The sequence below is a fragment of the Arctopsyche grandis genome, chromosome 4 (genome assembly GCF_051622035.1).
Source record: "Arctopsyche grandis isolate Sample6627 chromosome 4, ASM5162203v2, whole genome shotgun sequence".
NCBI classification, from domain to species: Eukaryota; Metazoa; Arthropoda; class Insecta; order Trichoptera; family Hydropsychidae; genus Arctopsyche; species Arctopsyche grandis.
In genome coordinates, this window is record NC_135358.1 from 25,858,113 (window position 1) to 25,882,720 (window position 24,608).

At 33.8% G+C, this 24,608-nt stretch overlaps 1 protein-coding gene across 1 annotated transcript in view; it reads left to right on the forward strand.

Moving 5' to 3' along the window:
* Positions 1 to 24,608, forward strand: part of LOC143910651 (protein fem-1 homolog CG6966) — an 84,841-nt gene continuing 60,233 nt past the window's right edge. The window contains exon 1 of the mRNA XM_077429218.1: positions 1 to 350. Within this exon, the coding sequence (XP_077285344.1) occupies positions 291 to 350 (60 nt within the window). The 5' untranslated portion in view covers positions 1 to 290. The remainder of the gene's footprint in view (positions 351 to 24,608) is intronic.

Here is a 24,608-nt window from a genome sequence, read left to right on the forward strand (position 1 = left end):
AGTCGTGCGAGTATCGTTCGTCGGGTGTGTCGTCCGACAGCGGACGTCGGTGTGAGTGAGTGCCGGCAGTCGATAGCGAGTCGTGAGTCCGTGAGTCGCGAGTCGCGAGTCGTGAGTCCGTGAGTCGCGAGTCGCGAGAAGTGTCCTAGTATAAATCGAAGTCTAGTCCGTGTCAAAGTCAGTCTGGTTTGTGGCGCGAGTGTTCCCTGTGTGACGTCACGGTGGCCGCAGCGGCGCCCCCTTCCCCACCCCCACCCCCGCCCCCGCCCCTGCCTCCACCCCCCGCCCACATGGACTTCAAGAGCGTGGTGTACAACGCGGCGAGAGACGGCAACCTCACCAGGCTCAAAGTCAGTACACAAACACCTCACACCTCACACCTCACACCTCACACCTCACATCACACACCTCACATCACACACCTCACATCACACACCTCACATCTTGTTCGCTTGCTCCACATGTGATTAAACACACACACACACACACTACGACTACGTCATTCATCACATCGTGGTGACCGCAAGCCTTCCGAATGATCCGTTCGAATCCTTTCAAACGATTCCATTCATCAATCATTCGCAAACTGACAGCTGCGAGTGACGTTTGAATCTGTACTGTTTCGACTTTCGACCATAACAACGGCTCTAACGGCTATCGGCGACAACAATCTCATCAACCCCTTTTTATCAGTAGCGATTATACAATAATAAACGCCTGCAATATGAAATGTCAATTGTGATGTGAAACAAGTTTGTTTACACCGACCGTTTTATTAGTTTGAATACTTGCGTTTGAATTTTTTATGTTTTGTTTCCTTTTCGTAACTTCTTCGAAGTCGATAAACGGCATATATTATGAACGGTCTACATACTATAATACGTGTGTAGATATATGTATAATAGAACAAACACCCGCATCGTGTTGACGGTACAGTTAGCGACATTTCATACGTGTGAATTCTTGCGAAAAATCTCTCGAACTTCAAATACGTAATTTGTGTTGACACTTTGACGTTTTGTCAAAGGGGGGAAATTATCGTGCTCGTTTCTCTCGCCGAGTCGAGAAATTTAGTGAGATCTCTCAACCGAACGAGAAGTGGAAATAATGCGATTCCATCGCGTATATAATTCACCCGTGTGTTTGTTCTGTATGGCAACTTTCGAACTTCGATACTCTCTTTCCCTTCGCCATTTGCTTTTGAGTTACGATTGCCGTGTGTTGTGCGTTTCAGCACAATGACACTCCATATAGACGAGGGGGTCGTTGTCCCAGCTGACGTTAAATAAAGGACGGTGGCGCACCATAAAGACCTTTGTCCAAATACAGCTGATGATTAATGATTGTCGCATCAGTAATATCCTTGTTTGTCGTAGCCAATTTATATTATTCTCTTTTTGGTTTTAGCTCACACCTATACATATATATATGTATGTGCGGATTGCTTTAAAATGAAAATTAAAAGATTATTTTAAAAATGTAATCTCACAATAAATTACAATTCTTATCTGTATGTAGTGATCTCATTGAAGGTTCCATAGATAAACTCAAAGAGGAAGTGATATTTTGTTACTGCAGATTTCCTTTTGTTCGGCTGAGTACCTACACCTTTTCTTATTTACCAACAATCGTTGTATTGAACGTTATATGTGTAGATTCGTTACATTTTTTATGCACTTATTCGTATACTAGATAATATTTTGAACATTTTTCTCCTTCTTTTCTCAAAAAAAATGACGCACAGCCGGTATTTTTAATAATGTTATTAGTAAATAATGTCTGTTTGTGTTTGGCATTAAAATCCGTTATTTCCCCTCTTGAATGTTCGAAGCAGCTGACTGAAAAGTGATGCACGCGACAGCTGATAATAACACTAGAAAAGGACGGAGTGCATTGAGCTCTGCACTAAAAAGAAACAGGCGTAATTGATTAAAACAAGAATTAAATATATTTTTGAATATGGCAACTCCATTTTTTTTTCGCTGTTCGTTCGGTGATTATTGCTCACAAAGTGCTAGCCCAAAAGTCACAAGAATATCTATATCTATAGATTAGGTAGCCGAAAAGTCCATCATACTAACGATAACTATCAAACTAACGAGAACTCTATTGCCAAATATTCTCGATTTTCAGGGCAAAAATCGTCTTTTGGGCGATCGCAATGTGAGTAATAATCTAATTACTGTTCCGCAATGATAATAATAATAATACTGATAATTAGTGTACACATATAACAATTTTCGCATGTATGTACAGCATATTTGAATTGATTTTATATTATTGGATATACATACATATGTACATATATTGACTGTCTTTGTTAAGAAATGACTCAACTGTAAGATTGCCATCTATCGTGATAATATTATTTTTATTATAAATTAAAAAATGCGACAGTAAAAAATATATACATATTTTAGAGAAATGTAATTGCAAAAAAATTCAATACCAATTTCAATTTAAGTCTATTTTCACTCATGACTCGTGAAAACATAAATATTAATGAAAATATTGACAATAAACAGCGATGTAAGATAAATTTTCTATTCATGAAAGCTATAGTGAGCGACAAAAAAGCTGATTTTGAGATTTCTATGAAATTTGATTTTACTCTTATATGTAGCGATATTCTCAGTACAGAAGTTTATTAAACGATGATAAGGATCATAAGGATATTAAAACAGGACAAACTATGAATTTTTACTACGTGTTTATTGAAATATTGAAATTATTTGCGAAATGTATAAAAATGGGGAAAAACGGGTTGGCTGCATTTTGGTCGGTTTCACTTGTTTTGAAGCGATTTTCAACCTGTAATTTTTTTTATATGTTGTAAATAAGCAATGCTATTAATAAGCATAAAAAATATATAATTATTTACGTTAATAATTTGTTACTCCACATTTATTTTTTATAACTGCCCGAATTCTGAATAAATGGATAGATAATAATAATAACAAAATAATAACTAATGTGACCTGACAGGTTGCCCCAATGCGTCACACCAGTCTTACAAAAAATAAAATATAAAAATTGGCAATCGTTCATCTCATTCAAATAGACTCGTGTTGAATCTCGTGAAATTGACCAGTTCATCAACATGACGATCAAACAGGTCCAAATGTTCATCTATCACGTTGATGAATCGGGTTTACCGCCTTTACAAGAGACTAGTTATTGAAAGCAGACGTTTTCGCAGCAATAGGTTGGAAAAGTAAACGATGACGCAAAGCTCAACCGCATTCAGGCGCCCAAAATTTAAGTTCCGATCAAATCGAAGGGTTGTCAATACTTCCTTTTAGTACTCCAAAGAATTATTTGAAAATGGCGATAATTCTGCTCGAAGATATTGAGTGAGTCAAAGCCTAAAATGTGTAAGCACGTCAAGTGTATTCTTAATTAAATGTAATTAATAAAACTTAGTACACAAAATAAATACCATTAAAAAACACTAAAACCGGGATATTCGAAGACATACTTTTCTAAATTGAGTCAATTTCACTAGTAAAAAGTTCTTAACTGTGTCTATTTATACTCGTCTCGCCTATAATAACTAATGGAATTGACTCAGCTTGAATGTCATATTTCTGGAACGTCTGAAACTTTTAGATCTAATTATCTTCAATGGGGTCGTCGACGCCAACAATATTACTTACAATATTTTCAATATCCAGTTCCCATATTGCAACCTGCGGTTGCTATTTAGGGGCTCGATATGGAAACTAGTAATATTGTTCGTGTCGTCGGCCCCAATGTGATACGTTAAATACAAAATAGCACAATACAACATCATATCATATGTCATGATATGATGTTGTATAGTGCTATTTTGACAACTTTTACAATGTCATGATTCATGACATTGTAAAAGTTTCAAGTAGTACGTAATTAAATTTGCCAAAAATAGTCTCTCTCTATAAAAAAGATGACATTTGCATAGGTGAGAAATAATACTCGCTCCAAATTATTGAAAAGAATCAAACGTTATCTGAATCGGTTGGGCATTCGTGTCAATGAAGCAAAGTGTCTCTGAAACCTGTTCGACAGATGATAACACTCAAACCGGTACCAACCATCCTCTAACCGAGACCAGACGATTCTTACTAGGAAATTAACCTGGATTTTGATCGTAGCAAAAATCATATCGACTGTGCTGAACGCACTTCAGCACATCGAACGAATCTCGATGATGTGTCTGCACTATATTCAGATGAACGGTCCCAATTGTACCGGTTGAGGCTAGCGGTCTCTCGGCAGATGATCGACTGTAATTGACGGTCTCTGATATTGTTAGTTCAGTCGCAGGTGACCACAGCCACGCACTGTGGTAAAAAACGAATAAATAACACTGTTATGCAAATATTTGACTGATTTTTTGTACGATTTAATCACGTTCATACGTTTTGTATTGTGCTGTTTTTATATCGGGTTGAAAAAAATCTGGATTGTTCAAGTGACTTGGTGATTTTCTTAGGCTTGTCATGATGCCCTTCAAAATGCTCGATGTTTTTTTCGTAATCGACTTTTTTACTCTTGAATTGTTTTCGACACATCTAGGAAAAGTGCACATGTTGTACAGTCGACGTGTATTTTCGGTTTAATATATTCCAACTGACGTTGTAGATAATTAATATGCGAATACAATTCAACTAGTAAATTATATCTCTACAAGCGCAAATACACCTTCAACAATGTGCGCCAGTTGTAATATAACAGTTGAGTTTTGACAACTCTGATGTTTAGAATTTAATCTTGCTAGTAGAAGCTAATCTTAGCTAGGTATAACGAATAAAGATAATGAGTACCATATTACGTTAACTCTAAGAATATTTTCAAAATAAAAATGTGACTTTCCAACTCAATGTACTAGTCGAGTGTCGTTTTCACGAAAACCTAACGTATCCATCTTACCTAGTACCAACTTATAGTTGAACTGTATTTCAGTTGTAATGTTTTTTGACCAGTTGGAATGTAATTCGCCATATGAATCAACTTATATGGGTTAGATGGAATATATTCCAACTAATCAAAATATATTACAACTGAAAACACACTTCAACTATAACGGTAGTTGGTACCAGATTAGATGGAATATATTCCAACTAGCCAAAATATATTCCAACTGGAAGATACACTTCAACTGTAACACGTACACAAATACTAATACGTTATAATACTAAGTTTCCTTTGTTTATTTTAGTATTCATACAAATAGAATTCTAATATTACGATCGTGTTTTTTTATTACTATGTACATACATACATATCAAAATTTTGGTGAGTTAAAAAATCGGTTTTTGCCAAAAAAGTGGTAGTATCTATTTTAGAAAGAATAAAAAGTTATAGCAAAAAAAAATGACAATCATGGAAAAATTTAAAGGCATCATGACTTCCTAAAAACATGCTGAGTCACTTCCGTTATTATTTAAAAAAATATATTTTATTTAAAAAGTTGACACAAATATTCCATTTTTTTACGCCCACGTGCAATTTCAATTTATTTGTTGAAAGATTTTCTGTAATAACATTCAAGAATTGAATCATTTGTGTAACTTAATGCTCATTTATAGCACAGACCGACTACTGCACGTATAGCAGTACGATAAATATTTTTTATTACTTTCTATGTGGACACATTCATATTTTCCGTAATATGTACGTGGCGTATCGTAACAGCAGTAACCGACACGATCTAATCATATTATACAGCGGTATGTATATGTCACCGAAAGTTATTAAGCAGAACCGGTTTTATTTAGCCACTGTGGAGATATTCACGCATGACGTGCCGTCATAGTGGCGAATGCACCCGTATTTTCATAATAATACGATATTGACTCGACGCAAGCAATATTGTGCCGTATCTTTGTAATGTACAATATGTAAGCCGATTTTGCCTTGCACTCGCCAAAAACAAGTATGAACGTGCCAAAAACGAGCGGTGCTGTTTAGTATGAATAGTAGTAGTCTTTTCCGTGCAGTGCTGGATAATATAAACGGAATTTTATATATAAATCTCATGTTATTTATTTAGTTAATTGATCTAGATATTTTCAGGATTTAAAATTGGCATTGAAACCGATCGTGTAATTTCAGATGTATTTTTGATCATTTAAACGGCAAAAAGAAAAAAAATTATGCATCAATGCTTTCGTTTTTGATTGCGTCGACGTTCGAAACGAACGTTTCTCAAACTATTTTTTTCGGATACGTAATTTAATGTTGTGCCGATTCGCTTTTACCGCAACTAACTAAGTGCAATTGCAATAAAATAATACTAGGTTTATACACATAGATCTGTTTTTTTTCTCCATAGACATGATCTTGCAATTTTCCTCGTATCTAATCTTGCCGACCTTGTTCGAATTAAATAACGAAATTTACGATGCGTTTTTTTTTTGTGAACCTGCACGAATCCGTTCTCTAGATTTTCGACCAACATCTAAAACGTTCCATTCAATCGAAAATTACCAAATCCGACCTTAAACGATTGATCGAAAAAATAATCGTTTCGATCGAGTAAAATTTTACATCATTGACGTCTTTGAACGTGCATACACTTTTACGATTTCATAAATGAAAATACGAATGTATATTGGTAATCGTATTAAAAATGTACATACATACACACACACATATATATATATATATATATATATTTTTTTTTTTTTTTTTGCTAGTGTTCTTTGTCACGTGTAATTAATGCAATTCAAATATGTGCCTTTTCTTGCACGTGTCTCTGTAATTGATCTGATGACGTAGCTGTAAGACCGTTTACGTCATTATGCTTATTTAGTTAATATAAATTATACTGTTTGTAAATTTAAACAGACTATTTCTAGCAATTGACACTTGCATTAGAACGGATCGACATTTCATTCAGAATTTGGAGCTTTTCGCCTTGACATTTTGACTAAAAATTAGTATTTCACTATGCGAAAACAAAGAAACCATTGTTGATATTTGAACTTGTTCCAATTTTGGTCTTTTGAATTTCAATGGAAGTCCCATGTTATGCGATTGATTGTCTTAAAATTGCAGTCGAATTTTTTGTCCAAATTTTCACGCTTCGCAATAATTGTGTAATAATTTAATTAGAAAGAAAATATTTGAATACATGTGATTGGTGTGTTTTGCGTTATTTTTTTTCTAAATTTCGATAATTCATTATTCGAAATTATTTTCATGTTGGTATACCTGTATATGAATTAATGAATGAGAGTTATAAATCATTGTACATCATTTTAATAATAGTGTTGCGCCCGTTGATATTCCAAGGTAATTAATTTGTTAATTTAAACATTAATTTGAAAAATAAATTAAATACGTATAAAATATTTGAAATTGATACATCGAATAAAATAATGATTGAAATTGACGAATAAATAACCGTCTGCTGTCTGAATTGTACAAATCCATAAGCAAACACTGGATATCGGTAAATATTGTAAATAGACAAACTCGCACACGAAAATGGTGACTACAGAATATCTGGTACTCGAATACTCGTTAGTGAGATAATCAGAAATCGGCGGCCAGAATTCTTTTATGCACAAAAAAGGTTCACTATTTTCAATTTTTTTTTGTTTTGTAGGATAATAGTAACTGACAATAGTAAACCATTTTTGTGCATTAAAGAATCCTGGCCGCTGGTCTCTGGTGATAATTCTCGTGGGTGACTCTCGGTGGGTGGGATTTTCGAATGCCAGATATTCCGTTTTCGTGATTTTCGAGGAAACGATTGTCGTGTGCGAAATTGTCACCGAACTGGTAAATATATGTCATCATCATCATCATTTACAGCCACTCGCCATCCACTGCTGGATGAAGGCCTCTCCAACACGCTTCCACCCGTCTCTGTTTTGCGCAACACTCATCCATCTCACCCCGCACATTTTCCTAATTTCGTTCACCCATCTTCCTTGCGGTCTTCCTTTTACCCTTTTGCATTCTCTCGGGTACCAAGCAATTCTTTTGTCCACCTTTCGTCCATCCTCCTAGCTACGTGACCCGCCCATTGCCATTTCAATTTCTTCACTCTATCCACTATGTCCACTACTCTTGTCATACTTCTCACCCACGTGTTCCGCTTTCTGTCTTTTCTCGTTATGCCAAGCATACAGCGCTCCATACTTCTTTGAGTGCATTGGATTTTATGTAGCATCTTGGTGTTCAGTGTCCAAGTTTCACATCCATACGTCATCACTGGCAAAACGCATTGATCAAAGATCTTTTTCTTCAGGCAGAGTGGCATTTTTGATTTAAAAACAGCATTCATCCGTCCAAATGCACTCCATCCTAATTTCATACGTCTCTTTATCTCTTCATCTTTATTACCAGACATGTCAATTATTTGACCTAAATATAAATAATTATTTACTACTTCTACTGGTTTATCATCTAATGGGATGCTATCAGGCATGCAATACCTATTGAACATTAGTTTGGTCTTATCTACGTTAATTTTTAATCCTACTTTTCTACTTTCCCTGTCCAGCTGTGTTAGTCTGTTAAGTAGGTCAGCTGAATCACGAGCTATTAAAACTATATCGTCTGCGAACCGAAGGTGACTCAAGAAGCGACCGTTGATGCTTACTCCGGCTTTGTCCCATTCCAAGTTCCTGAAAACTCCCTCAAGCACCGCATTGAATAACTTGGGCGAGATTGTATCTCCTTGTCTTACTCCTTTTCTTATGCTAAATCTATCTGTACCTGAAAAAATTTTAACCGAAGCTGTGGCATTCTTATATATTGCAGCTAACAGCCCCACATAGGGTTCCGGTACTCCCTGTGTTTGTAGAGCGTTAAGTACTGCATTGTGGCTCACTGTATCGAAGGCTTTCTCATAATCGACGAAACCTAGGCACAATGGCCGTTGATATTCGTTGGCGCGTTCGATTAGTTCGCCAACTACTTGGAGGTGGTCCATTGTACTGAAATTTGCCCTAAATCCTGCCTGTTCTATAGGTTGGTTCTCGTCGAGGATATTCTTCAGCCTTTCTGTAATAACCTTCGTGAAGAGCTTGTAGACCGCTGAAAGTAAACTAATGGGTCGGTAGTTCTTGATATCGCTTTTATCACCTTTTTTGTGTATTAAGAAGATAGTTGCGTTATTCCATCCTTCTGGTATAGCTTGGTTCTGGATGCATTTGCTGAAAAGCCTAGCTAAGATATTATTTAGGGGGGAGCCGCCACATTTTAGTAAGTCAATGGGAATATTATCTTCCCCTGGGGTTTTACCGTTCTTTGCAGTTTTTAGCGCGGCCTCTACTTCGCTAGGCAATACTGCAGGAACCCTTTGGCCGTGTGTCGGTTCCAGAGCGGGGAATTGGCCGTTGTCGTTCTCGTATAGTTTTGCATAGAACGTGTAAACTCTGTCTATGATTTCTTCTCTATTCCTAATTATTACTCCGCTCTCTGATCTGATTGCGGTCATTTGGTTTTTGCCTAAGAAAAGATCCTGTTTGTACTTTTTCAGGCTACGGTTATTCTTAATGGTACTTTCTATTAACTTGCTGTTAAAATCCCTGACATCCCTGACTATTCTCTTTTTAATTTCCTTATTTACTAGATTGTATTCTTGCTTATTATTATCCCTATCTAAATTCCTTTTATGCTTAATTAGGTTTTTTGTTTCCGCTGAAATTTTGCTTAATTTAATCTGTTTCCTGAATCCACCTAATTTCTTACCTGTTGAGGTTAGAACCGAACTAATTACAGTGTTCAATTCCTCGATGTCTGCTTCTGGGTTTAATTTCTCGTATCTATTTCCAAGTTGTCTTTGTTAAAATACTATCTACATAGGTTTGTTGTGCATGTTACATCCAATTATATTTTTGCTTCCTATTGTTGAACATGAATAAAATATACCAATCCTACCCCAAGCAAATAAAGTAGTCGTGAGAACGCCATGAAAAGCTATTTGTTTTCAACTTCAAATATAGAACATAGAAGGACAACTTCATTCCTTTGCAAGTCTATAAGAAACACTTATCATTGGGCAGTGTTTCGTTTTATGGTCGAATTAAATGCTCTTTGTACATTTCTCATTATGACAGTCGTGATTAACCTTTTCTAGATTTATTTGCCATACATAAATTTTACACTCGTCCTACATATGTATGTACACAGGGATGTATGTGTACACGTAGTATTTGTTTTAGTAATACACAGTTGTATTACGCATGGACCTTCTTGCGCGTATGTGACTAACTCAGTTATTTTTCCAATTAAATTTTTACAAGTATTTCATATGTTTCGAGTGTCCCATTGAATTAATTGCATAATAATTTGCATATCTGTCGTTTGATTTGTAGTGTTTTTTTTTATTTTTCAAAATCGCACGATTTCGTCCGTTGAAGGCCAACGTGCCTTCTTAGCAATCATTCGGTGTAAGAGAAAGAGGACACTGTGACCTATTGACGAATCTCTCCTTGCATTTATAACCATAATTGATAAACAAACTTGAAGGTTGTTGCTGTGCAAAAAATTCGTTTTGACGTAGCCGCTATAATTTTCGTGCTCCAACTTAATTGAGACTAATCAATGAATAGTATCAAGAGAAGGATCTTGAGAAATATTTTTATTCGAATTTTATTTCTGTGCAACAGAATTTTCATCTCACCTTAGTCGGGATTTTTAATTTACGACGTACAAAATATGTCAATATTCCAATTAGCGAAACTCTAATTATATGCATTATACAAGACAATTGCTTCGTATATAAATTGTATTTAATAATGGATTTAAAAGTATGTATACATACATATTTAGGTATATACTGCGGCACATTCAATTTTGTAAAAAATTTAGACAAAAGACCAAACACTTATGTACCATTAAATTTATGTAAACTTTGTAATTTATTTAATTATTACAGAAGGCCGAAATTATGCTAAATATATTAAACCCACACATTGCAACCTATTACCAAAAATTGTTTATAACATTGTGGTTATCAATATGTATATGTTACTATCAAAGTGTTCACTCCGGCTCGTTCATTAACATATTAGTTTGTTCATACAAAAACTATCGGTTTTAGTCTAAGTGCTATAAAAACCTTTGAGAAGTAAAAACGCCAATTATTTCAAAAGGAAATCCAATGGAAACTAGTATGTTCATGAACGAACGACATGTTCACTTGGACTGTAACATATGCATACATATATAATTTTCACCTGAATTGGATCTTTTTTGCAAAATTACTTATATGTATATACGTTAATTATAGAACCTTCAAACGACATATACGTACGTATACATATCTCATTACACACGCAGGCAACAAATATTGCTACTTCAACGACGTATTTTTCGTAACTTACGATAACACACAAGCAAACATACCTAATCAACATTTATATCATATATTAAAACCACTAATGTGTATATGTCGATACTCAAGATAGATTTCATAAAAATGTAAACATGCAAAAACGCCTTTAACAAAGTGCCACTCATATCGACCATTGATTCATTCAGTTGTACGCTTTCCTTCATTTCGATGTCTCGATGAAATATCTCGCAAAACATTAAGTATAATGTTTGGCATTTTAAAATATTTAAAAACAATGGTGGAGTTTCAATAATCGTAGGAATTTCCATATCCCCGCCACCAAAATCCAAAGTAGTAATCACGCTGTTGTACCGGTCTTTGTCACCTGCACAACTGCCGCAATACACACACCGAACTCGAGCGAACCCAAAATACTGAAATACGTGGCTGAAATCTGAACCATTTTTTCGGGAAATTTGATGCATCATCATTTTTCAGAAATGTTGACGACTGAAAATCCGATTACTCCCACTACCTCTTGCGATATAGTAAGTTTAGAAACTAAGCCCAGCAGTTAATGCTTTTATATAAAAGTTCATACGAATTTGAAAGAAAAAGTGACTGTGACTATGTTTGTATGTATATATTGTAGATCGTGCAGTTTCCCTAGTATTTCGAATGAAACTATTCAAGCTGTAAAATTAAAATATCTCAATCTCAATCAGATGAAAATCAAACAGAGTGTACATATATGTATGTATGTGTGCATATGTGCATACGTACATTAAGTAAATTGATATAAATTTTATTGTCCTTGTAGAGTTTAATTAGTGCTGAATCAAATTTCGCGGTACGATTACTCTCGACGTAATAAATCCACTTGTTTACTACACACGCCGAAAATGCGGACTTCCCAATCTATTATTATATACATTATTACTAGTGTTGTGCTCGTTGCAATTTCAACGGGTGGTTTCGTAAAGGAATTGATACACGAATTGAAATAGAGTTATATGTTATATATAAATATAATGTACGGTAATTTATAGGTGCGCGTGCGTATTAGCCCTTTGAATGCTGACCAACGCTAATCGGCGTTTTCTCAAAATCAATGTGCCTGAAATACACCGATAGGCGTTGTATTTTGAGTATGTAAAAAATAAACAAGAATACTACCCGCTTAGCCTTTCCAGGTACCATTGAAAAAAATGCATTGAACATGGGTCGTGTAATCCGTGTCGATGTTTATAAAGACTGGCTTACACCGGAATTTCTGAATTTATAACCATAGCAGAATTTCTCGATGGAAATCCCTAACTGCTGAGTATTTTAGATTGTGGCTTGGCATTTCGATTGTGAGCATTACATTTTAACAACGATGAAGAAGATCGCACTAGTTTTGGAAAAATACTTCTTTTGTTTATTTTATATTGCTGCAAGATATATTAGAGAGTCTAAACACACCTTTACAAAACTTGATATCCTCGGCGGTAGGTAATGATCTAGAGATTTTTTGGATCAGCTACAATTTGTATACCCGCTTTCTATTAGATTTCTAAATAATTCTAGTTAGAAATGTTGACAAAATTTTCAGCGTGGCGGACTTACTCAAAGGGTTAATAGTAAAAAGTCGAGTGCGCTCATTACACGCTCACCATTCGAACGCTCACGTCGAAATGATGATTGAATGTGTGTGTGTATACGCTCCCGCGCACCTGACGCTGACGTCACCCGTTTCAACTCAGGCGCTCAATATAATGAGCTCATGTTAAACGCTCAGGTCCCCACTTCCCCGCTACTCCGCTTCCCCCGTCTCCTCGACACGATCGGTCGTCAGACATCTCTATACATAAAATGTACTCTTAAGTTTTTTTAGAAATCTCCATACTTGTCGACATACTCGCACATACATACAAACATACATCCCGTACGTTTTTATATATATTTTTATTATTGTTTTTTGCAAAAGCCACTTTCACTGTTTATTTGTATGCGCTCTTCGAGTTTGATTACCCCTGTCTTGGTCGATCATATGCCCATAAAGCAGTGCTACCAAATCGGTCGGCCACGTTCTTTTTACTAGCCTCTTATTATTTCCATCAAGGAAGCTCGTCGAGAATTTATAAATCTTTTTTTATGTATCTAATAAGTATTATAATGCCTGTGGCGTTTCCTCATTCGGATAGATTATAATCGCGGCTATCCAAATTGTAAGTTTCAATAGTACCATTTTCAAGTCTGTATTTGTATTTCGAGCATTTTATTGCAACCATTTATGGATTATTTTTGTATACCATATTATACTAGCGGAAATGTACACACATAGATTAAAGCTATCTGTTGATTTGTGTCATTTTGAATATATTTTAGCAATAAAAATGTTATTGTGCATTTATCTCGTTTGCATTTGCAATTGCATTTTTATTTTTAGACCGGCGTAATTAGCGTGCCTCTACTACCATAATATTATAGCTTCATTTTTCTCGTTTCAATATATAATACATATATATTGTATTATAATATTGCGGTGACCTTTCGTAGCGAGACTAGTTGAGGTCAACCGGATCGTCAATTTGTATTGGATATTCCGTGACTTTTCTTGCTAATAGTGTGGTTGGCGTTTCTCGTTTCTTTTTCCGCGTTCGGAAAATCTTAGCTTCTCGACCGTTCAACGGTAGCTTTTCTCGCTTTGATCTTCGGTCATTGTTTATTTTGCAGTGTGACCCAATTTTTGTGCGGCATTCAATCGTGTGTGCGTCCACAAATTAGAGTCGCCATGACCCATATGGGATGCTTGAAACGTTTTGATGGGTGTACATTTGGTTCATTTCCCCATGAAGACTTTCCCGTGTCATTTTGTTTGGAACGATCTATGTATGAATGTATAATCCGATTGCATCATCGTTCTGTATTTTATTGAAACGCGTTAAATGTTTATTACAATCGTCGAATCTTATCGTCTGCGATTTGATCTTTCGTAATAAAATCAAAATTATGCATTGTTTTTTTTTCTCTATTAAATGTATACGTATTTACATTTGTACTCAAATTATTATTGTGTAATATTAGTATTAATAAAAGAATTTCATATCAAAATATTCAGTAATCAATCGGCAAGTTACTATAAATACGGCAATGATTTTTGCCATATGAATTTTGATTTTTTTTTCTCAATTTGAATTTGTATTAGTTATTTATATAATAATGTAAATAAAACTTTCATAGAACACAAATAACAACGACATAATAAAACGAAACACAGTAACATTTCGTTTTTTTTCCTATATTGATAGTGCTAGAGGTTCTGAATAGTAGCTCTAAATTATTTATTTGTAGCTTTAAGAAGGTCAATATATTATTAAAATTTGAAGGGAATCATAATTTGGAACATCGAATAGAACTAAAGGCTATAGAATTAAAATAAAAAAAATAAGTTCGTATAAAAATTTTCGAATATTCAGATTTGGAACTCCTAGATACTATACTTAATCTAATAACCAGCAGCATATCTCAGTGGCTTGCGTATAATGCTAACAATTGAGGGGTCAAGGGTTGGAGCCCTGATCCAGTGTTGGCCAGACCTTGGATATATGTGACTCCAAATCGTTTCCTACTATAGTTTGCCAATTTATCTGATTCCATTGTTGAAACGGTTCCTCGTTTTTTACCATTTTTTTTAATTCAATTAAAAAAAATATATTTATTATAAATTTCTATATAGTAAATATTTACATATGTATGTACATATACATGTGTGTACAAAGTTGCCCATAGGGCAGCGGTTTCCAAACTTTATGCTACTACGCCTCCCTAAAAAAAAATTTTTTTTCCGCGCCTCCCTACCTTTTATTTTTTAATATATATAATAATATAGACACGTTTTAAATAATAAACCTTTATTTAAAAAAAAATACTGAACACTACAATAGACAGAATAATAAAAAGGTTTTGCTATAACATAAATTTATACGAACACGTATACTTATTATTATATTAAATTACTAATTAAACTACATCTATCACATCAAAATTTAATGCGAATGATGTTGTTGTTTTTTGGCACAAAGTTTATCAAATCTTGGGGGCAATATGGAGAGTGCCACTCGTAACTCCTTTTCGGTAGAAACACTTGCATTGCTTTGCAATACAAAGATTCATACTCTCCACTAAGATTCATCCAAAATTTAATTATGGTTTCATTTTGAAACTTTTGTTTTAGTGAGCTATCGCATGATAATTCTATCAATTTTTCTTTTTCGATAGTTGTCAGTTCGAATTCGCCTTCTTCATTGTAGTTAAATGGATTCTGTATACACAAAAACTTTGAGAAATCAAGGTCTTTGAAATAATTGGAAAAATGCAGCACTAAACCATCCAAGTGGTCAGTAAAAAGATTTTTACTTGCTTCAATATTGGCTGTGGCCCAGAAATCTTTGTAAAGTGAAAACATATCCAAATCATTCTTTTGTAAATTTGATTTCCATAACTTCAACTTTTTAATGAAAGCTTTTACTTTGTCTTTTTGAACAAGTGGATGTATTTGTGATCCCTGCATTGATTTATTTAAACACCTCAATTTTCCAAAAATTTCAACCAAATAGGCAAGTTTAACAATTTAATTATCGAGAGGTTTTCTTCGAGAAAGGTTGCTAATTAAATGTGTATATAAAAATGAAAATAAACATTCATGCATTGAATTTTTAGTGTTAAGCTACGATATGAAGTTTCATTTATTTGTAGATATTATGGTATGAAAATTATTTTTTTATTAAAAAGTTTTGACGCCTCCCCTGGCAATAGTCCGCGCCTCCCGTGGGAGGCGCGCCTCCCAGTTTGGAAACCGCTGCCATAGGGGGTTGTCTCGCAAAACCCCGTAATGACAAAGTAAAAAATAAATGAATAACATAAGTACGAGGAAAATAAAGCTTTTTGAACGTCATGGGAAAGCTCTCAAAAATGAAGTTGGATTCAACAGGGATTTTTCTTGAAGTTTCTTACGTTGCAGCATTAGAGATTGCAAAACAGAAAAATTCCATACGAATGGGGAGACTAATCAAACCCTGTGCTCTTAAAACTGAAAATTGTGTTGGGAAATAAATGGAGTAGAGAAAAAAAAGAGGGGGAATTATATTCTAATCAATGGTGAAAAGGGAATTGGAACAAAACAGGTTGGGGTATTTAACTAATTAATAGTTCATTGATTAATTAATAGTTAATTATTATTTAAATTTAAAGGGGTATTCTAGTCTAGAAATTTGAAAAAATCGTTTTTTTTTTCTTTCATATTTTCAAAGCTTAAACCTTTAAGAATATGTCCTTAAGAGGATTTTTCAAAATTCAAATTATTTTCGGAGATATGGCTACTTTAGTGACGTGGCATCTGACCGGCGCGTAACTGGACCAATTTACTTGAAATTTGGTGTGAGCCTTCTCTATACATTCCTCTATCGTATGAACTAAAACTATGACAAAATTCCAATTTTTACTATTATTAAAAAATTGGAAAAGTCAAAAAAGCCGTTATTTTGCGAAAAAAAAATTGTTTGACTTTTCCGTAGTTCATGTCATAGCAGCATTTGTTTGGATTAAGAATTAATTTGCTTTTTTGATTTTGGATTACTAGGAGGGTTGGAATCGTGTCAACCAGGGATCACCATTTTTTTGAGACCCCTCACTTCATCAGGCTGTAACTTTTTGAATTTTGAATTCGTCAAACATTAATAAATATTTGGTAATATAATGGCTGGTAAAAATATTTTTTGTTTTTTTTAATGCACCTGAAAAAATACCTAAAATTCATGCCTCTTAGACTAGAATACCCCCTTAAAGGAAAACTATTTTAAAATGGATGTATTTCTTCAAAAAGATGAAATGATTTTTAAAATGTAACAATAATCACCCTTGGGTGTAGTATTTTACGTATTTTCAATAATGTCTTGGGTGTAGTTTTTTAGTTTATATGTAGTTAAACGATTGCTAATCGAACAATAATTTATAATTTTATCTATTCCATTTATTTAATTTAATACAATCCTTAATAAAAATTACAAAAAATTACCATTATATATAAATTCTGTGTTACGGTAACGAAAATAACAAATATGTATATTAAAATCATTATTGTATGCCTCGTATTAGTCACTTTTTTGTTGAAGGTTTTTCAATCGATATTTAAAGTTTTATCAAATTATTTGTATACATAAAGGCTTTGAATGTTTATACTCATAAATATCATACTTAAATATATATATTTTGTTATGAAATATTTTGATATACATATATTCTTATATGTATGTACATGTAGTTATGTACTTACAAAACTAAAATAAGACGAGTAAACTGTTGGTAAACAATTTAACGGAAATTCAACCAGTTTTTATTTAAACCGTGTATGCAGTTATATATGTTGTAAGTTATGAAAATAAATATGAATTGATTTTTTTTGTATATTTTTTTGAATAAACCAGTTGCGATTCAGTGCGAGAGTTCTTTCGCCAGCTTCGATGAAGCAAGTCATACGTTCGTTGGTTGCGTGGCGTTTTGCAATGACCGCAAGATAATCAAATATTTCTTAACCTTTTCGTATTATACGAAAAAAAGTACCCTCGATACAAAACGCAACGTTATTCCGAAAATCTTTCATCGTCTCACTCGCCCAACGTAATAATTGCACGTAGTGTGCGATGGTTCAGTGACCACCCATAGTCATCGTCCTCGGTCACGGCTTCATCATTCTGCTGTTTGAACGCACTCCCGATGATGGTCATCGCACCTTCCCATGTTCATACATATATTTATCAAAATGTATCGTTTATTCGGTCTATTTCCATTTTGTTTTTGCTACAAATACATATATGTACATACGAGTAGGCAAATCTTATGCCTTTCAAATCGAACACACTACCAATCATTACAATCGATTCCAAACTCACGTGTTAAGACAAATTTATTTTATGAAATATGATAAATAGCATTTCTATTTTTTTTTAATAATAATTTCATTCATTAACGCACGCTATATTATTACTATTGTTTAATTATATTAAAATCACTTGATTTAAACGCCTATGTATTTGTTTTCGCTTAGGATTTTTTCCAAAATTATCAGAGCTAATGCACAGACAGATAAAGCTGAATGTAATGAACTATGAAGAACCGCAGGACATAGACCGGCGGTGCATAAGACCATTTTAAAAAAATAAGTGAGACGTTAAATATATTGTATAATTCTTTATTAATTATTAAGCCTACATCGACCGCAACTGATAGAGTATTTTCTACAGCGGGATCAATTCAAGTCAAGAAATTTGAAACTTTTAATGCACTTTTATTTTTAAAATACGTATTTTCAAATTTTAAATAAGTATTGTTATGAAGAAGGGACGACAGTCAGCTTGTTCGACGGCTAAAAAATGGGTTCACTGTTGTCAATTTATATTGTCAACCTTCTATTTCTACTGCTCTCCTGCTTTCTGGGACAATGGAGAGGTCTATTGTTATTTTATGGCGGAAACCTGACCGTTGCTCTTTAGTTATGAATAGAGCCCGGATAACCAAGGTGCCGTTTTCGGGACAAGGTTTTCGGAACCTTAAACAATGCATTTACAACAATTGAACAATAAGCGGCACCTTGGCTATCCGTACTCTATTTATGAATATCCTCGTTTTCTTTATTTTGGTTATGTCTTTTTTCAACATCTAAAAATTTATATAATTTTTCGAATATTTCATGATTTTAACATTCGATTATTCGAATAATTCATATTCTTAGTACTTATGTATAAAATAATCTAACCATATGTGTGTCGCCTCGGGGTAATTCCTGTTATGGCACCTATGATAGAAATTTATTTTATAGAACATGAAAACTCGCCTTTACAGATCGCTCTAAAGCGACGAGTGCACTTATAAAGATAACAATACATTAAATCAATATACACAAGCATTTTATACAATGTGAATTCATACAAACATCCACAGTGACATCTATGGAGAAATTTTTGAAGCATTTTATAATCAAATTGGCGAACCACAAGACGCTGAATAACTTGAGATTAGCAAGAGAGATAGGGAAGGCGATTCCAATTTTTTACAGGAACCATTTCAATGAAAATCAGAAAAATTGGCAAACTGATAAGAAACGATCGACCTGGAGTCGCAAACCAAGGTCTGGCCAGCAGCGGGACTCTAGTGGGACTCGAGCATAATATGCTAACCACTAGTCCACTCCGCTGGTTAAAAATGATTGTTATTAAAAAAAACTTGATACATAGAAAAAATCCAACTTATTCGTTCAAAAAAAAGTCATTTAAGAAGCACACTGATGATCGCCACTGTACATAATACAGCGTTTAAACTCGCATATTTATTCAGCTGAACGATCGCGTCTGACGCTCAACGGTCAATGTTTCAGTACATTTATCAGTATTATTTTATTTCTATCAGCCGGGATTCTCAACCGCATCCAATTTTTTCTTATAGGCATATTTATTTTATATAAATAAACATGTCGACTTTCGCCTGAACGTTTTCCGTCGAAGTGTCCCGGTGGCACTTGCGTCACGACGCGTGTTTTTGGCGACGACCAAAATAAACCCTAATGTTGTGTGTGCGATGTGCCGTGCTTTTAGTGGCCAATTCGACTGATTTCTAGACTCTTTCGAAGATATTATCTCTTTATTTATTCCCATAAAATATATCCACGGGGTTGGGAAAAATGCGTAGAACGCGTATCGAACATACATACATATATGTTCATATTGAGAAGACTCATTTTTTCCGAACCGACGCGTCTCTGGTTTTTATATTATTATATCGAGATTTGGACGCGAAGATAACGATGTTTACTAGAATTGGATGTTTTCCTTTCGCAATATTACATTCGATAATCCAAAGTATGGTGTATTCGGTCTTAAACTTCCCCAATTTACTATAAATAAATAGGTTTTGCTGATTTGATACACTCGTGTGTATACATAATTAAGACCTTTGAAATAATATATACAAATTCCGGAATTGAATTTGACGTTCGCTTTGAGTTTGTTTTTCACCGTGCGATCAAAGAAATGGTCGTTTTCAAATTGGATGCCAGCCAAACAAGGTAGTTGCGATCGAAAACGGATGATTTGGTGACACGATTTAGGTGTAAAAAAAAAATCTTGACTTAAATGGAACTATTTTGTACTAAAATATTAGGTTTATTATCTGAAGTTTTACCATTGAAAGATGAAAACTGAAATAAAGAGTGATAAATATTGTTTATATTTAGGACAAGATTATTATTATTATTATTATTATTATTATTATTATTATAATTATTATTATTATAATTATTATTATTATTATTATCAAGATTATTATTATTATTATTATTGTTTATATTTAGATGTTGAAATGGTAGTGAGCAGGCCGCGTGACTAGTAGAATGGGCGAAAGCTGGGCTAAAGAAATGCTAGAATAGTACCAGAGAGAATGCAAAAGGGTAAAAAGAAGACCGCAGAGAAGATGGGTAGATAAAATTAGGAAAATGTGTGGGGCGAGATGGGTGAAAGTTGCGCAAAACATGTTGGGATGAAAGCGTGTTGGGGAGGCCTTCATCCATCAGTGGATGGTGAATGGCAGTAGATGATGATGATGACATATCTATAAGCGGAAATCTAAAATAATAGGACCTTTATTTAAACCTCTTTATTCTGGAAGATTATTGGCAAACAATTTTCTTTGTATTCCGATATACAATGGGAAACAATAAGTAAATATGTAATATGTTATGATACATTTTGGCAACATTTCAATTACATTTCGCTGTAGTTTGAAATGACTGCAAATATTTGCACGCCAAGTAGTGCATTGTTATGGTAATGTTATCATTAGTGGTTTCTCATTACATTACGCATTTCCTTAGCTTAGCTTAGTGTATGTATGTACATATGTATAGTGAAGCGACGCGATGAAAGCCGGTTCTTATTCCGAACATGTTTCGTGAGATAATCTTAATAATAGTTGAATCTTGCCAGCATAGTAATAACTCAAAATCATTGATCAAATAAATCTCTGTATGATTTCGTTCATTTAAATTTAAAGGCTTAATATTTGCATGCCAACATCATAAATATGTTTATAATTGTAATGTAGACAAATGTTCTATAATGGCTTTTTAATTCCCATCTAAACTGGAAATCGCCTTCGCGATAAACCTTCCGCGATATTTGTTTCTGTCATTTTTTGCTGTTTCAATTTCTTAGTATTATAACCACATTAATAACTATTTTTGTTATTTCCCTTTGAGTTCTACTTTGCCAACATTAGGTTAATAAATTTGAACGCATTGCGCAAAACTCAGCACATCGTCACACAATGTGGCGTATGGAAAAAACATACAGTATCGATCCACTTACGTACGTAGTTCGTACGTCAATCGGACAAAGAGCTATGATACAGACATATTTTTGAATATTATCTCTACAATAAAGAACTTTCCACAAATATGATATAAGAAAGTCGTCAACAAAAGTAAATCGTCATTCCTTGGGCGTTTGAGATGTGTTAATGATTTGTTTCTATGACTAACAATCTTTTTTATAAATGGCAAACCCCTACTTCTTTAAAGTTTCCACAGTAATATAATACATAATATATATGGAATTTATATTCCGAGTGTAACAATTTATTCATTTTTTATTTATATATTTTGTAACATGTTGTATTAAAAGTTTTTATTTGCCATATTTATTCCTTGAAAACATTGCCGTATCACTGTCAATATTTGTCATGATTGATTAACAACATATATATATATAATATCGCTATTCTGTCTGTCTCTCTGTCTGACTGAGATAACGCTCGCCGTACTATAATAGTCGTTTCGATTCGACATACATATGTACGTCAAAGCTAAAACATTGCCAAAACGTATATGTATAAGAATACATTAACAAAAGAAAAAAACTTGTATATATACTATTTGCTACCAATGTTTCCTCTTAGCAGAGAATTTACCGCCATCAATTGAAAATTTATTGAATTCATTTTTCTATTGGTGTTTTATATTGTTTACATGTAGTTATACCTTTTTTTTCATATTAAACAATTAAATATAAATATTTAATTAAATTTAAACATTTGACCGCGTGCGGATCGAACCGACACATTTCTTTTAATTGTTTTTTTTATTTAATAACTTAACATGCCAACATCCATGGGATGATATGTCTCCAGGTACAATACTAGTTTTATTATTAAACGTCATCATAAAATCATACAAACTCGTAATACATACATATTTATGTACATGTAATGTTCACATTTTATAAGACGATTCAAATTGTGGCCAAAATAGTTGTATTTATAATTTTATTTGGCAGAATTGGAATAATATCACATTATATTATATGTACAATGTATACTCAAAGAAGTATAGAACGCTGTATCTTCAGCATAACAAGGAGAGATAGAAAATATCCGGAATGTGATATTTTCCACCTTTGTGAGCGTAGATTATTTAACGCAGTCTGGTAGACTGCGCTCATCCTTATTTTCATAATTGAATGTGATGTACGAGTGGAATTTTGATCTTCTCTCTTCCATTTGAGCCTCGCAGGTATCCTTTGTATTTGCAGCTGGCGCTTATATATTGGTGCTGGCTGTAGGTGCAAGACATTCCCTACTTTATATTTATTACTTGATATTTTTACTTTATCTGCTGTATTATAATGCTTAAGTTTTTTATGATTATGTATAAATGTATTTTCTTTTGTGTAATATGTATGTATATTGGAAAACCTTTCACGAGAATACTTGACTACGAGACAGAGTGCAAAATCATTTCTGTATACATATATGTACATATATACATATATTTTTAATAAACATAAATCGTTAATTCGTGGCCCCCTGTTTCCAAACCCTGTGTAATCCGAACACACCTATTTGATATATGCAAAAATGCAGCTTCGGTCATTGCGCTTTCGTGTGCACATCTCGAAGTGGTTTTGACCCCACTTTAATCAACACCACATCGCAATCGGTCAATTTAAAAAGATTAACGCCTATGTACTCGTTGACCGTTTGACCGCGAATATTCAATTCGGAAAATTTCAGAGAGTTTTACAAATAATTTTTCCAAGTTTTCAAAATTTACTAGGAAGTAAGTTTTTATGATATTTAGCGTTTCTCGTTAAAAAATAAACAAACCGTTATTTACAGTTGTTGAAATTTTCGCCTGAAACTCCGAACGTGTTTATCACGGAGTAAGCGTATGGGAGAGGGAACTTGGCACCGTTCTCTATTGGCATTGTGAACCCTGTATTTAATGCGTAAAATATACATAGATGTATTATTAGTATGTAGAGTATATATCCAGGTGTGCGTTTTTATATTTTTTTCGTCATGGATGATTTTTTTTCTATTTCGGTTCAGTATCGGTGAAAATTTTGCGTTATATATTATATTTTTTTACTTTCTAAATTGCATCACTGTTCGTCAAGGTTAAATCTACATCTTATGCCAAGTATATTTGTTTATGTATATTATCGATGGTATATTTGACGTTGTCTGTTTGTACAATATACTCGCGCATCGCTTGATTCCATTCCATTCGAAAAATCAAACGACAAAATAATGTATCAACATTTTTTTGTTGTGTTGTGTCTATCGGTAAAATGGCCGAGAGTTGTTTTCTAGCTAACTTTATTACATAGGAATTGCTCAAATGATTTAATGGTCTATTCTTCCGCGTTATAATTGCTAAATTCTTCAATTTAAACCGTGCTTTTCTTTGTGCGTTAAGCGTTTGCTCAATTAATTCCTCGTCGATTTTTTTTTTCGAATGAACATTGATACATACATACGATAATATTTATGGACAGGGCATGTGCAAACCCTATAAGGAAGTGGCGAATCTTGTACATTTTTATAATCTCGACATAGTATAGGTAGTTTGTCGCAATTTGGATCTCGGATTTTGTATTTCGCTAGACAAACAAGCAGATTTCCCGGGATCGAAGCCAAATTCGGGACGGTCGTAGTGTATTTTAGATATATTAATATCAAGCGTGAGTATATCCATCGATCTGTCACTACCGAATTAACAATTGAGGAAAAAAGAGTACAAATATACCTCGTGATGTACTCATTTTCAAACGTTTCAAAATTGGAACAAGTCTTTCGTAAAAAATGTTGATTTAAACAGGTTATATTTATGTTGTTGATATCTTTTTCCATGAGTTTTCTTCATATATATTGTTGTTATCGTTATCATAAATTTAAATTCCACACCACACACCACAAAACACTGTCGAATTATAGCGTGAAGATAATGCACCTAAAATCT